Genomic DNA, 14,215 nt, shown 5'->3' on the forward strand with positions numbered 1-14,215 from the left:
AAAGTTGTGTGTTAAACAGCTGTTACACACACACAGCTACGACACCCTTTGTCATTACAAGTAAATAAAAAAGGAAAGTTCACTAGCTAGCAACAGTTACAGTAAAGCTAAAAGAAAGCGCGGCAATCGGGCTGTTGCTAAGTCAGGTGTTTATACCAAACATTAAAACATACCTTAAAACAGCCGAGGTGAAAAACGCGGCGGGACCTCTCTCTCTCTCCTCTCTCACTGACTTCTTGTCGCCCTGTTAGTCTGCTGGTAGTCTGCTTCAGTCTCTCAGTGCCTGGTGTCTGTCTGACAGCGGGTAACTCGCAGTCCTGCGGGGTTTCTCCTGACCCTCCCACCACTCCCAGTCCACACCAGCGATCCCACCGTGTCACAGCTGTGGCTTCTCGCAGACTGCAGCCTCAGCAGAGGACCCTCCCCCTCTCCTCCTCCTCTAGTAGTTCACCAGTACAGTCATGGTGCTACACACTTAGTCATAATAATATGTCAGTGGTGGAATGGCAGATGGCGGTGTTAATGTAAATGAGTAAAAAAAAACACTTTAAGCGTACGGTTTTTACTGGGACTCAGTTCCCCTAAACCCTCTCGGGGAGTGGCGTGGTAATTTCCACCTTCCTTTTCTGTCAGAAAAAAGGGCAGAGCGGCCCCGCATTTACCAGGAAGTTCAGCAAGAACCCATCCCACATCTCCTGCATGAGTGGCACGGTTTATTTTAGACGAGCCACGCACCATGTCGTCATTGTTTTCTCTACAAACATGTAACCAGGCAGCCTCGTTATCTTATTGTCTAATGGACGGGAAGCGCTGCGGCTTTGTGAGGGCACGCTTTGCAAGCTTTCAAAGCCCCCCTTCGTGCAGGGACAGTAACAGTCTGGCTCCTACATATCAAAAACGAAATTGCATTCAAAATATATATAAATGTATATATTTTCAGTCAAAATCAGTCAAACACCTCTAAACTTTTACAACTGCTTCATCTGACTGTTTCAACCACAGGCTGTGCACAAGCATGTAAAACATCCTTAAAATAACCAGATGTGTGAACGAGTCATTTGTCTCTTCTTCTTCTTCTTCTTCTTCTTCTAACTCAGCTGCAAATTACAACATAATTGCAGCATAAAGTGCCAGAGTTGCATCAAACTGCTCTCATTACTGGTGATATCAGTTTCAAAGAGTTCTCGTACCCTCTACCGTCAATAGCGGTGCCACTGCAGCTTCACACTGACGCTGCAGAGAGAGAGAGAGAGAGAGAGAGTGTGTGTGTGTGTGTGTGTGTGTGTGTGTGTGTGTGTGTGTGTGTGTGTGTGTGTGTGTGTGTGTGCAGAGCTCCTCCTTGTTGAGCAGGAGAGTCAGTCTCCTTCATGACAAGCCAGTTAATATGAGGGTGAGGCAATTGATTTGAAATAGTCATCATTAGTGAACTAACGCTTTTACATTCTCTCTAAATGTCTACAGCAGTAATGGAGTCTGGTTTGGGAGGGATTTTTTTATATATATATATATAATGTGCAAAACAGTTTTATTTTCACTATGATTTCCCCCACTGGAATTCCCAATGACAGAAATAATGATGTTAATGTCAAAGTTCAATGTACTTTTACGCAGAGTATCCTCCAGTATCCTGCTCAAATATGACTCCAATACCAGTGAAAGTTGTTCAGTCAAAATACTTGAGTTTAAGTACCAGAGTGCTTGATTTTAAAGCACATTTTTATGTGAACACATTCTTGTATTTACAGAACCTAATGAACATGTAGAATAAAAAGCTTGTAGAATATGATACAAAGCCAATAGAAAAAGCCATAAAAACACAATTGAACCAACAATTAATAAATTGCCGTTTCATATTTCTTTTTTGAAGTTTGGTCGTGGTAAACACAGCAGGCATTTAAAACAATAGGAATCTTTCTTTATTCCTAAATGTTTCAAACACAGACTCCAGATCAGACCGTGGTGGTCTCTGGTGAAGGATCTTCTCCTCATCTGACGTCACCATCATTAGGACACTGACAGGCTCAAACATGACTGACAGGGCAGGAGTTGGCTGTGATTGGTTTTTCTCCTGTGATGAACACAGTGTAAGGTCTGTCACGTTTTCAAAATAAAAGAAAATGCATTGCTCTGACTGAAAGCTCTGCTTCAAAGTAAGAGTCCTTCATAGAAATGTAGTGGAGTCAAAAGTACAACATTTCTCTTTTAAATGTAGTGGAGTAAGAGTCATACGTTTACAATAAAAATATACTCAAGTAAAGTATAGATACTCGAAAAATATATTCAAGTTCAGTACTCAAATAAAAGTACTTTGTATACTGCATATCAAGAATGAAAGTCAGAAACTACTACACAACAGATTGCTGTGATTTCAGACATTGCAGAGTTACGTAACGTGTTGTGTCCCAGTGAAGGTGACCTCAGCCAGCTGGTCAGCTGGCTGTCACTGTAGTATGTCTGCACTGCCAGACGGGGGGGTGATCGATTCAACAACCCACAGCCAATGGCATTCACACACACACACACACACACACACACACACTGAACCACACACACACACACACACAAGCACATGCACACACAGGTTGTATCCTGTTGACAAGGCAACGTTAGATAGACAGAGTGTACTGGATGGAAAGGCCCATCATGGCACCGACCCCCTCCACTTCTGAGGAACCAAAAGCAGGAAACATTGCCCTAACTTTAGCTGCACTTTACTTAATGTTTTCATTTGTTTTGGAGCGACTTAATTTTCCTGCTTTAACTTAGCAAAACGTTAGTTGTAACACTTCCAATTTCTCCAATCAGGGACAAGTTATGAATCACCTGATTCACTTTTTACCTGCTCAATGTAGTCCTTAATCCACAGGTGAGGAGGAAGCACCCTGCGGCAGACACAGCTGATTTTAGAAGCAAAAAAACTCATTTTAAGGTAAGAAAGTTTGTTGTTTTCTTTACTTCATTTATTTTTCTAATAGCTCTGCTCTGTAGTTAAACTCTTCGAACATATGTCATGTTTACTGTGAGTCTATGTAGATGTTTTTCATGCTAGCTGACAGTGCTAATATTTTAGCTATTAGCTGCAAGTTAAGCTATAGTTAACGGCCACAAGAGTCTGGGTTAATTGTAACAACACACACACACACACACACACACACTAATTATGTTAAAAAAAGTCCTTTAAATGTTGAATAAAAAGCTTCAATATCAACTTTTTCTCATAATCCTTAAATCATAATGTCATATTTCACCCCAGTTTACACCGACACCATGTAACAGCAGACACACATGCAACTGGTTTGTATAAACTTTTGAACACACTGGTTTAAAAGATACAGACGGAAATGTCTAAAATGTTACGACCATCGCTTGTCATTCCCCCCTACACCTGATTTCAACATTTCTGTGAATTACATAAGATATAATGCAGGACAAAGATCCATTTGGATGCTAAAATGACCCTGACGCACACACACACACACACACTCACACACACACACAGGTTTCACACACATCCAGACACGCAGGGTGATTTGACCTTGTAGGAATGTGGGAAGAGGAAAAAAAAAAAATGAAGCTGTGTACTGGAATGTCTTTGTCGCTTCCTCCCGTCCAGGCTACAGTACATTCCTCACCTCCCCAATCATCACGGACCGGCCAGCAGCAGGCTGCATTAACCACACAGCATTCCTCTTACTATACATCCTAATCTGGTGTCGGCCCACGCCGGACTGTACCAACCTCGTACTAATGGGAGGATTGATTTTGAAGAGGCCCACTCCCTTCATTCCTCAGCTATAGTTTATATAGATATTAGACGTCAGCTGTCTTTATTACTGCCCTCCTACACAAGGATATGATGTTTACAACACGTGTTAAAATGCTTAGGATCAATTTCTGTTTCTGTTCCTGCATGGAAACATCGCCATGGCAACAGTGCTGAAGCTACAGGCAACAAGTGATCAACGAGATTTCCACAGTTAAAAATGTGTGTAACTTTAAAGAGGTGCTCCGGTGATTTAGTGACAAAAAACCAGAGGTAGCAGAATGCAGCTTTCAGTCAGTGCTAGTAATGTGGGAAATGCCTTGCAGCTAACTTTGGCAAACCTGCTGTCAGTGGGGTTTTTTTTTTGGGAGGTGGGGGGGGGGGGGGGTGGGTTTTGGCCACTTGGGGGCAGCGGAAACAAGCTGTAAACACAACACTGACACAAGTTATGGTGAAGTTGTTAGTGAACACATCCAGCAGACGGCATTCATCTGGAGTCGCTCCTCTCTCACCTCGGGTTGAGTCTCCACTAACCTCTTAGAAATATCTGGCTCTTTAGCTGCTAAATGCTGCACTGAGTTCACGTGCTAATCGCTAACATTGTTGAAAGCAGTTTTCTGGGATTTTAGAGACAAAAACAAACTGAAAACAGCTGCTTGCTGCTGGATACGACTCTGATGAGCGCGGTGAGAGTCATCCAAAACAATACAGCAAGTTCAAAGACGTTAAAACACTCTGCAGAGCTCAGAGGAACTGCAGAGTGAAGCTGTAATTCTCTGTGGGAAACATCCTTATTACAGATCCATTGTTGATATAAAAATATTGATCATAGCAGCTTTAAAATGCAGCCGTCTGAAGGTCTGCGCTGGATTCTCATATGCTGAGGCAGGAATCAGTTTCACTGCTTTTTCTATAAGAGAATAGACCGACAACATCTTACCTGCACTGTATGTTTAAAGGTACAGACCTTTAATTTGTAATTTATATTTTTAAATGCTGTGAACTTTGTGTGTGAACATCTTTTCAGCAGGATTCCTGGTATAGACGATATATTCAATATTATAAGAGGCAGCTCATTTTAACACGTATAATTAACTATGAAAAAGCTCTGAGCCAAATGAGATTTAAACTTATTTACTAACCACAGCCTTTCTGATTCATCAATGAAGTTCACAGTGTAACGGAAGCAATTTACACTTCTTAAAATACGTCAGTGTTTCTCAACATCATCCCTCTGGATGCCTCACCTGCGCCAGCATCAGTTTCTACAAACTGAGCTGAATAAAAACCCATTAAAGCGAAGGACGAGTGGGAAGATCTGACTTCAGATCTGTGTGTCAGTGTGTGAACTGACCTTGCAGCTGTGGCAGTAGTTTTCTCCATTTTTCCCCGGGGAAAGGATGATTTCCCCCGTTGGGATGAGTTGGATCGTGAGTTCCATCATGATTCCCTTTTTCTCTTCTTTTCCCGTCCCTTTTCTTTTTTTATTTTTCCTCCAAAAAAAGTGATTCTGTCTTGATTTGTTCTTTATGTTCCTTTCCCACTTTGTCACGAGAGACAGAGGAGAAATATTACAGCTCTCCCCTCAGGTCCGTTTGCAAATCCTTAGCTCAGGCAGGGTGGAACGTGCTTAGAAGACCATCCCAAGTGACACCTGAAGAGCAAAACGTTAGCAGTTAGAGTCAGTCATCAGATATACATCGCAACCTCTCTCCTAAATCCACGTGAACAGAAACACTTTAACTTTCCAGCGGGAGCTCCCACCGAACAGAAAAAAATCTTTACTTCCTGGCAAAAAGATCAAAAAGTGGAAAGCAGTGATTTGGAGATTTTTGAGCCCTGGCGCAGAAATGTGGAGTTGGGGTGTTACCTGTCGCAGAGCGGAGAGTCTCAGTGAGGCCAGCTTCCCCTCGCTCCAGCCAGAGGATGTAGCCTCTCTGGTCGAGGGATCATGGGGAGGATATGAAGCTCTGACTGGAGATGGATGTCACATGCAGAGGATATGTGTCTTTTGTCTTACTGGAGTGTGCGTATGCATGAAAGGATGAAAGTAGGGAGTGGTGAACACATTTGTGTCTTCAATGAAAATATTATATAATGCTGTAGTTTCTGTGTAAAGTCTTGGTGAATTGATTTTATATATATATACATATATATATATATACAGTGAGTACTCTAGGTTAGTGGTTCCCCAGATGGCAGAGTAAATCCGGCCCATACTTGGGCCACATGCTTGTTTTCTTCTGGCCAAGTATAGGCCCAGTTCCACGGCCCGAATCTGGCCCATACACAGCATGATTGTCAGATGCTACTTCCACATTTGGACCAATTCTGGTGCACATGCAGTAAATCTTCCGGCTGTCAGAGAATACCGGACCATTTAGCCAAACTTTAAGTTAGCTTATTGTTTATTTATTCCTTTTTGATATCTACTTTAACCACCACCCACTTTAGCTGAACATTTAACCAATTATGCATTATTTCTATTTAAAGCTAACTATTATACCCTTACACCGTACACACACACACACACACACACACACACACACACACACAGGGCTGGTCTGAACTGAGTTTCCTTCTAGAAACCAGCATCCTGCCCGAGACATTCCCAGTACCCACCCAGTAGATTTAGTGTGTGTGTGTGTGTGTGTGTGTGTGTGTGTGTGTGTGTGTGTGTGTGTGTGTGTGTGTGTGAGTGATATGAGCATGTTTGTATGTGTGCATGGCGGAACCCGCTTCCCTCAGGATACACAAGCAAGAGACACGCGTCTGCACCACACGCTTTCTAAAAACAAATAAGGGGCTTGTGCTCTCATAGCAGTGCGCTTCCTGTCCCCAAGGACCCAACTAACCAAGGCCTTGACACTTCACATACAACAAACACGTGAACACACACACCATATTTATGGAGGGATCACTCTGGTAGATGAACATATTTCATCTGGATAACCTTCCTGAACCGTCGGATCCCTCCCTGCATTCCTGTGTGCTAAATGCCAGCATAGATCCAGTTACTTGCATCATGCAATGTGGCCTGGGTTGAGCATTTCATCATAATTTGCGTGGGGTGAGATTTGTAGTAAAGTGGCTAAAGAAAAATGCAGCTTTAGAGCAGTGGCTCCCGGTGTTAGCGGTGAGCACCTCCTGCAGGGTTCGTGAGATACGTCTGCAGGATGATGAACAGGACAGGAAAACGGAAAAGCAGAAAGAAAATTGTTTATTTTCAAATATGTTTTACTCAAATTTGAGGATCACTTTTTAATTTGACCTCTTCAGGCTGCAAAACATTATTCAAATAAACCAAATAAATCAAAAGATTACAGAATGTTTTGGCTGTTTTTACATGTAATATATCAAGTTAAGCTTTAAGAATGTGTGCAGCTTCCCCACTTATTTATTTATCTCTTCCAATTATTCTTTTCTTATTTATATTTAATACTATTTTAATACTATTTTTCTCCAGGTACTAGTTCTAATCTTTTCTTGAACTCTTGTCTGACTCGACAGTAATGAGGTCTCACCAGTGAACACAGCTTTGCATTAATGAGGTCTGGGTAGAAAATGGGTTGAAAGCCACTGTTACGGAGAGTTGGACTATAAGAGGTTGTGTTTGTTTTTAGTTTTTTGATTAACCTTCCTGATGTTGCCAGATGTGGTTTCTGTGACATCAGCGCTGCAGCTGCAAAGCCTGAGTGATGAACTTTCGTAGCTTAAACAAGTCAAGATTTAAACTGGATGTTTTGACCACATGCACCGAGAGGACCAATGATTCTGGAAGATTTTACAATGTTTTTTTAAGCAGGATTTTTGATATTAAACATTGAATTTTTGTGAGATTACACTTCAGAAAGTGATTCTTATTGAAACGTGTCTCGTCTGAATAAATATTAAATGAGCAGCGCTGGTTAAAAAGAAGGAGAAATGCCTTGAACTTGCATGTTCTACCAAGGAATGAGTGTGGCACAGCGTTTGTGTGCTGCTGCTGGTGAGAGAGGGGAAGTGACAGTGACACACATCCTTTGACCTCTGACCCCAGCTGGAGGCATTCCTGACAGCCGGGCATCAACAGGAAACCAGTGGCCTTGACACACACACACACACACACGCACACACACGCACACACACACACACACACACACACACACACACACACACACACACACTCCATTCTATTTTAAAATAAACACATAATTTGGAGATGATTGGCTTCCAAGAAAGGTTCACTATTTTTTTTTTTTACTACGAATTGAAAGTGAAGTGAAGTGAAACGCGGTGACCTGAACACGGATCACTGTAGTGAAGGAATGAGGAGAGAGATTTCAGAGATACATGTTTCTTTAGCTGTAAATTCATATTCACAGTTGCAGACATTCATGTGAAGCTTTTTAGTGGTTTATTTTACAGGTTGTATGCAAAAATGAAAACCATCCACCTGATGCCAAAACATCTTACAGTGAGGAATTTGAATGCTGATCCAGTTCGGAAAGAGGACGTTGTTCTTACGGTAAATTCATGTCACACGACGGTTGTAAAATCGTTTGTTTACCTGCTCTGCTGTCCACAACATCACGTCTGTTCATACTGAGGAAACTACCTTTCACTTCCTGTGGAGAAATACTCTCGGGGGGGCCAGTACTGGATGACAGGTCAAATGTCACTTTGTCACTACAACGTTACAACAGGTGACTCATGTCGTAGCTGATGGTGTGTGTGTGTGTGTGTGTGTCTCTGTGTTTTCTTAAATGAGATGAAGATGAGTCATGATGAGATGACGGAGGTAGACTCTGGGAGCAACTGGAGACAGTGTCACACACACACACACACACACACTCACACAATACAGAAAAGATCTTACTCACACTACCAAGAACAGTGATAACGAATATCTAATGACGTTCCTTGCTTCTGTGTGTGTGTGTGTGTTTTAGATCCATTTGCAGCACAGTACCTCACCTTTTCCCCGTTTCAGAAAGAAGAGGGAGGCAGCTGAACTGAAGAGCAAACAGAGAATGAGCTCAGGACACAGACTCAAGGCACCTGTGTGAGCGGGCCAGGTAGCACACCTGTCCTCCAGCAGTCATGTGACCCCCCCACTCCCCACACTGTGCGTTATTGAGTAAAAAGATATACATTTTCACATACTCGTGTGGCGTTCAATGACCATATTAAAATGAAAATTGAAAAGCCTTTCATTTTCAAAGACTTAACCTGCTCTACAGTTACAATATTCAAATACAATAAGCAAACAGCGACTTAATTTACATTTATGCTTCATGTCAATGTCATGCAATCAGTCCTCTCATCAAGGCAGGTCATCAGTGAGGACATCACTTCCTTGTCACCTGTCACGTTGTCTGTCTGCGGCAGAGGCAGCGACTTGTTTTACCAGTCCATGAATGAAACTGTGTTTTATATTAATACAACTCTATAGAAATGACCGGAGGTAAGATTTAAATGAATTTTAAAATCAAAAACTGTCACCAGCACGACATGCAACACAGACCCCTTGAAGCGTGGACGTCACAGTTAATGTGGAGTGGTGACAGTGTGAACGCAGACCGACCTGAACACCGACAGAGTGACAGCGAGCAGCAGTGATTCATAGATACAGTGTAGGATCTGTATTACATGTATTACATTATGTACAATCAGTCCTGTTTGCTAGAGAGAGAGAGGCAGAGAGAGAGATGGATTGTGGGAGTATAACGGTGTCCTCATCATGCTCAGATGGACTATAAACACACACTTAGATATATGTCTCCTCCATGGACAAAGGGCACTTGGACACTGCGGGGAGACCTGAAGGGCGTGGGGCAGAACAGCGCTGTAGTTCACAAGTTCATCCTGCTGTATATTTGTGGTACAGTCCTGTAACCAGATCCCACACGGAGGCTCAGCCCAGACCAGCTCAGACCAGGGCTGAGCAAATCTCACAAGTGTTGCCTGAAAATAACCCTTTCTATTTATAACTGCTGTCTCTGCAGCAGAAAAGGAAGTTCATAATATTTCATTGACGTTTGTTCCCTGGGTCCCACTCCTGCGAGCAGGGATCTCAGCTCCGACAACAGAGCACCGCGGCAGTTTTCCAGTTTCCAGTTTCCACAGGAAGGCAGAGGAAGCAAGAGGACGCCGATTAGGCTGCAGATGTAGAAGAGGAGGCCACTCACTCCACAACCAGAACACGCCCTCTGGAGAGCGGCGTCTTCACACACACACTCACACACACACTCACACACACACACACTCACACAGCGACTGGAAAGTTTAGGGCAAAGTCGCACTCTTGTTATGTTCCCTCTCAGCACATCCATTAACCGTCGTCTGTGGAAATGTGGAAATTATTTTAGGGTGAGTGATGTAGTTTCAGTTCGGATTGGAACTTGCTGCCCTCTTGAGGTGTCATGTTACAACAGGCGGTTCAGTGGAGGAGAAACCATAAGCTGCCATGGTAACCTGACTGTCAACACCCCCCCCCCCCCCCCCCACCCCCACCCCCCGAGAGTTCGCGAGGGGTCTGTTTGGTGCGGCAGCTTTTTTTAGTTTTAAATCACCGACTGAAACAGGTTCTGCCACTGAGTAAATTATTATCTGAATAAAGTTTAATTTGGATGAGACATCCTATCCTCNTCCTGGCGTTCACCCCCCCCCCCCCCCCGAGAGTTCGCGAGGGGTCTGTTTGGTGCGGCAGCTTTTTTTAGTTTTAAATCACCGACTGAAACAGGTTCTGCCACTGAGTAAATTATTATCTGAATAAAGTTTAATTTGGATGAGACATCCTATCCTCATTCCTATACTTCTGCACAGTTTCACCCCCTTTTCAAATATGATGACATCACAATGGGGTCTAATGCTGTCTCTCCTGATTGAACTGAAGACATCTCCCCCCTTCCTAACTTTTTTTTTTTCATGCACCATTAATATTTTTTAATCAAATTGTAATTTCAATTTTTGAAATGAGAGAAATTAGCCTACTACTTAGCCTTTTTTTACCCCCCCCCCCCCCCCCCCAGATCAAAGACCGGTTTTTGTAATTGTGAGTGTAATTACTGTGACTGCACACTTTGTGAGATGATTAGCAGACTCTGGTCGAGGCTGGATGAACAGGGGCCCCAGAAGTGTGTCTGCTGGTTTTTGGTAATTTGATTTCTTGGATGTAATCATGTGGTCTTATCTTGTAGAGGGACCCTGTCTAAAAATCCATCCTCTAAACCCTTAATTATTCTATTTTAGACTAAAGTAAAGTTGTGTTTCATCCCTTCACCGCAAAGAAATCCTGAGTCAGGTGATATTCCAGTCCAGGAATAACAACTGGTTTCTGTTTCTCAGGCAAATGTAATAGAGGTGTGCCGTGTGCTTGATGAAACCCAAACAGCAAATAATCAATATCCCAATCATCTCAACATTAGCCCCATAATCTGGTAATAATTATGTTGTGATGGTTAATTTGGCAATGATATATCCGTGTTTACGTTTCTAAATTGTTGTGGCCTAAAGTAGAAACTGATGACTTCACTAACACATAATGAATTGAACAGATTTAACGCTGCTGTACAGACGTTGTGGTTTGTGGGAACCGTCCTCTTGTTGTGTGTTGCAGATTTGACCTGCAGAGGGCGCTAGACGAGCTGCTGCACAACCGTCCTCTCAGAGGGTGAAGTCTCGTCTCGTCCCATGGCTGTGTGAGCAAAGAAATGTAGTCAGCTTCCTCCTCCTTTAATGAAATTGACTTGTGTCAGACTCGAGTCTCTCCAAGTTTAATTCATTCATTCTTTCGGAGTGAGAATGATGACAGTAAATACAGGGATTTAATTTAATCAGAAGTGTCACTGACTCCCACAGAAAGCTGAGCTAGTAGGGGCAAGATGAATGATAATAAATAAATAATAATAAAAAAAAAAAGGGGGAAAGCCACAACATTAAAACCAATGGCAGGTGAAATAAACAACCTTATCTTGTTACAGTGGCACCTGTCAAGAGGTGGGATATACTGTGTTAGGCAGCAGGCGAACAGTCAGGTCTTGAAGATGATGTGCTGGAAGCAGGAAACATGGGGAGACGTAAGGATCTGAGTGACTTTGACATCGGCCTCCAGGTCTTGTGATGTGTTCCCAGTATGAAGAGGTTAGTTCCTACTGAAAGTGATCTGAAGAGGGACAATCAGTGCATCTATGTTTGACTATAGCACATGCAATAGTTGTTCACTCAAAATCACGAATGTCAGCCCAGTGGTGGCACTAGAGGCGAGGTCGGGGGGGGGGGGGGGGGGGGGGGGGGGGGGGGTTAACCAAAGGGGACCATGAATGTCTTTTAAAAGACTTCATGGTAATCCATTCAGTGGTTGCTGGGATATTTTGGTCTGGATCAAACAGTGTTCCTGGTGTCTGAAAGGCCAGAGGATCGCCAACAAACTGTATGGTTCATCCTCCTGGGAGCGCGAAAATATATAACAGAAATTATATAATGGAATCTGAAACTATGTGATGAAAGTTCATCATTTTACAGCAGAATGGCAAAACTGCTTGAGGATGTCGGTGGATAAAAGTGGAGAAATTGAAAGGGCTCATCCTCTGGGGAGCATGAATCTGTTTAGTAAACTTTTAGGCTTTAAAGATCTTATGAAACTTCGCCTGATATACGCATATTCGCAGCAATTTGCCTTTGAGTTTTGGTCAAGAAGAAAGTCAGACCTGACAGTGACCTACATGAAAGGTGAGGGAGTCACCCAGATGGTTCAGTAAGTGTCTCCTCAGCAGGAGATGCAAACGGCTACAGCGGTTCACACTGCAGAAAAGGACGCTGCTTTGACTGGCTGTTAGTGCACTCTGCCCGCCGTCTGCCTCTGACAGGCTCCTCCACTTTCACCTGTGGGTCTAATTTTAGGCCAGGCACCGAGCACAGCCTGTTATTATGGGTGATGTAACAGTAGAATAGGCGGCAACTGCTACAGAGGTTACAAGAAACTGAAACTGGGGAGGCGAAAGGTTAAGGCCTCAGGCTCTGCTCAGAATGAGAGTGCGAGAGTGAACGCCTGAAAAGAGTGAAAGCACAGTAAAGTAGACACACACCAACACGCACAACTGCAATTATGACATATTTAAGTCACTAATCCATGATCTGTCTTTGTTGTGAGCCACACGGAAACATCCGTGTGAAAGTATTAGCGATATCTGCTGTGAAAGGTTGATCTCCGTGTACGTCACCACCACTTCCATCAGCCATTTACACAGCAGCAGCTCAGAGGTGCCAAAGGCATCAGCTACACTGTCACAGCAGAACCACAGGCATTAAGATTGCATTTGTCTCTCAAACGCTATAAATAGAAGATATAAATTTATGATTATGCTCACAGTTGCCAGCTCAGATTCCAGTAGCAACATCTGCTCCGTGTGGCGACATTGTGCTCGGGTCCATCTGGTTTCAGGCTTTTAGAAAAGCCACTGAATTTTTTTGAATTGTGAAGAAAACACCTGCGCAGAAAGTATCCAACTCGCTTTAAAGGGGTTATCATGCAAATGTTAAACCTGCAGTAACTACAATAAGCAGCAGGAAAAACAGGCTTCCCCAGGACAGTTTTACTTCTTTCATTACCATGTTTGAACAAACAGTTCCATGGATTATATTTGTTCACATTAGACAAGATAAGCAGCAAAAATCTCCGTCTTCTAAAAGGCAAATGAAACAATAAAAGCAACCAGTCGGTTTGTAATGTTTAATTTAGATTGTTTAATGTTAATTCCATGCTGTGTTTCAGTAAGAACAATACAGATTCCCTGTCTGTGGCTCCAGTCAGATATCCAGTAGTACAAATCAGCTCCAAGTTACACATAATGAAGCAAAACAAGAAGAGAAACAAAGGAAACAGCAAAAGAAAAAAACCTCTGAACCTAGAGGAGCTTTAGTAAAACGCAGGGGAGAAGAAGCAGAAAAGATGTGTTAACTCATGCAAAGCACTGACAAACTTGGTTTTAGGGCTCTCTGTCGAGGAGCGGGGCCAAATTGAGACTCGTCTTTTACACAAGTGAGAAATCTCCCAAGTTTTGTTTTTTTTTTCTTCTTTTTTTTTCCTTTTTAAAATCATAACCACCAGCTAGCCGTAAGTCAACCTTCAGAGATTCAGCATGTGTGCACAGTTACAGTATTTCAGCACAAAGTACAGTCCAAGGACAACTACAAAAACATGACAACAGAATCACTATGGTGTAAAAGTTAAGCACTTCTTTGCCCCACGTGGATATCGCGAATTTTGCCGACTTCCTCTGAAAACCTAAGTTAACAAAAAGGGCACTTGTAGTTTTCCAAATTGCCCATAAAAAAAGGTAAAATGATTCGCATGACATTTCACTAAAAACAGAGATAAAATAGCTCCCATAACTAATAGTCAACATTATCAGTAATAAAAGTTAATTTCTGTAATTACATTAAGAAAAAAAAAATCTCAATACATCCAGC

The 14,215-nt window shown here is 42.6% G+C and overlaps 1 protein-coding gene across 3 annotated transcripts in view; it reads right to left on the minus strand.

Annotated features, from left to right (window-relative positions):
- Nucleotides 1-5,227, minus strand: part of myo1c (myosin IC) — a 54,887-nt gene extending 49,660 nt beyond the window's left edge. The window contains exon 1 of one of the 3 annotated variants that reach the window (XM_022767636.1): nt 5,118-5,227. In XM_022767636.1, coding sequence (XP_022623357.1) covers nt 5,118-5,207 — 90 coding nt within the window. In that variant the 5' untranslated portion in view covers nt 5,208-5,227. Of the gene's footprint in view, nt 1-173; nt 251-5,117 lie in introns of those variants that run through there. The other 2 variants (XM_022767638.1, XM_022767637.1) reach the window with 2 other exon arrangements.
- Nucleotides 5,228-14,215: the final 8,988 nt, after the last annotated feature.

Source organism: Seriola dumerili, unplaced genomic scaffold, assembly GCF_002260705.1.
Source record: "Seriola dumerili isolate Sdu_G_001 unplaced genomic scaffold, Sdu_1.0 BDQW01001240.1, whole genome shotgun sequence".
In the NCBI taxonomy this organism is placed as follows: Eukaryota; Metazoa; Chordata; class Actinopteri; order Carangiformes; family Carangidae; genus Seriola; species Seriola dumerili.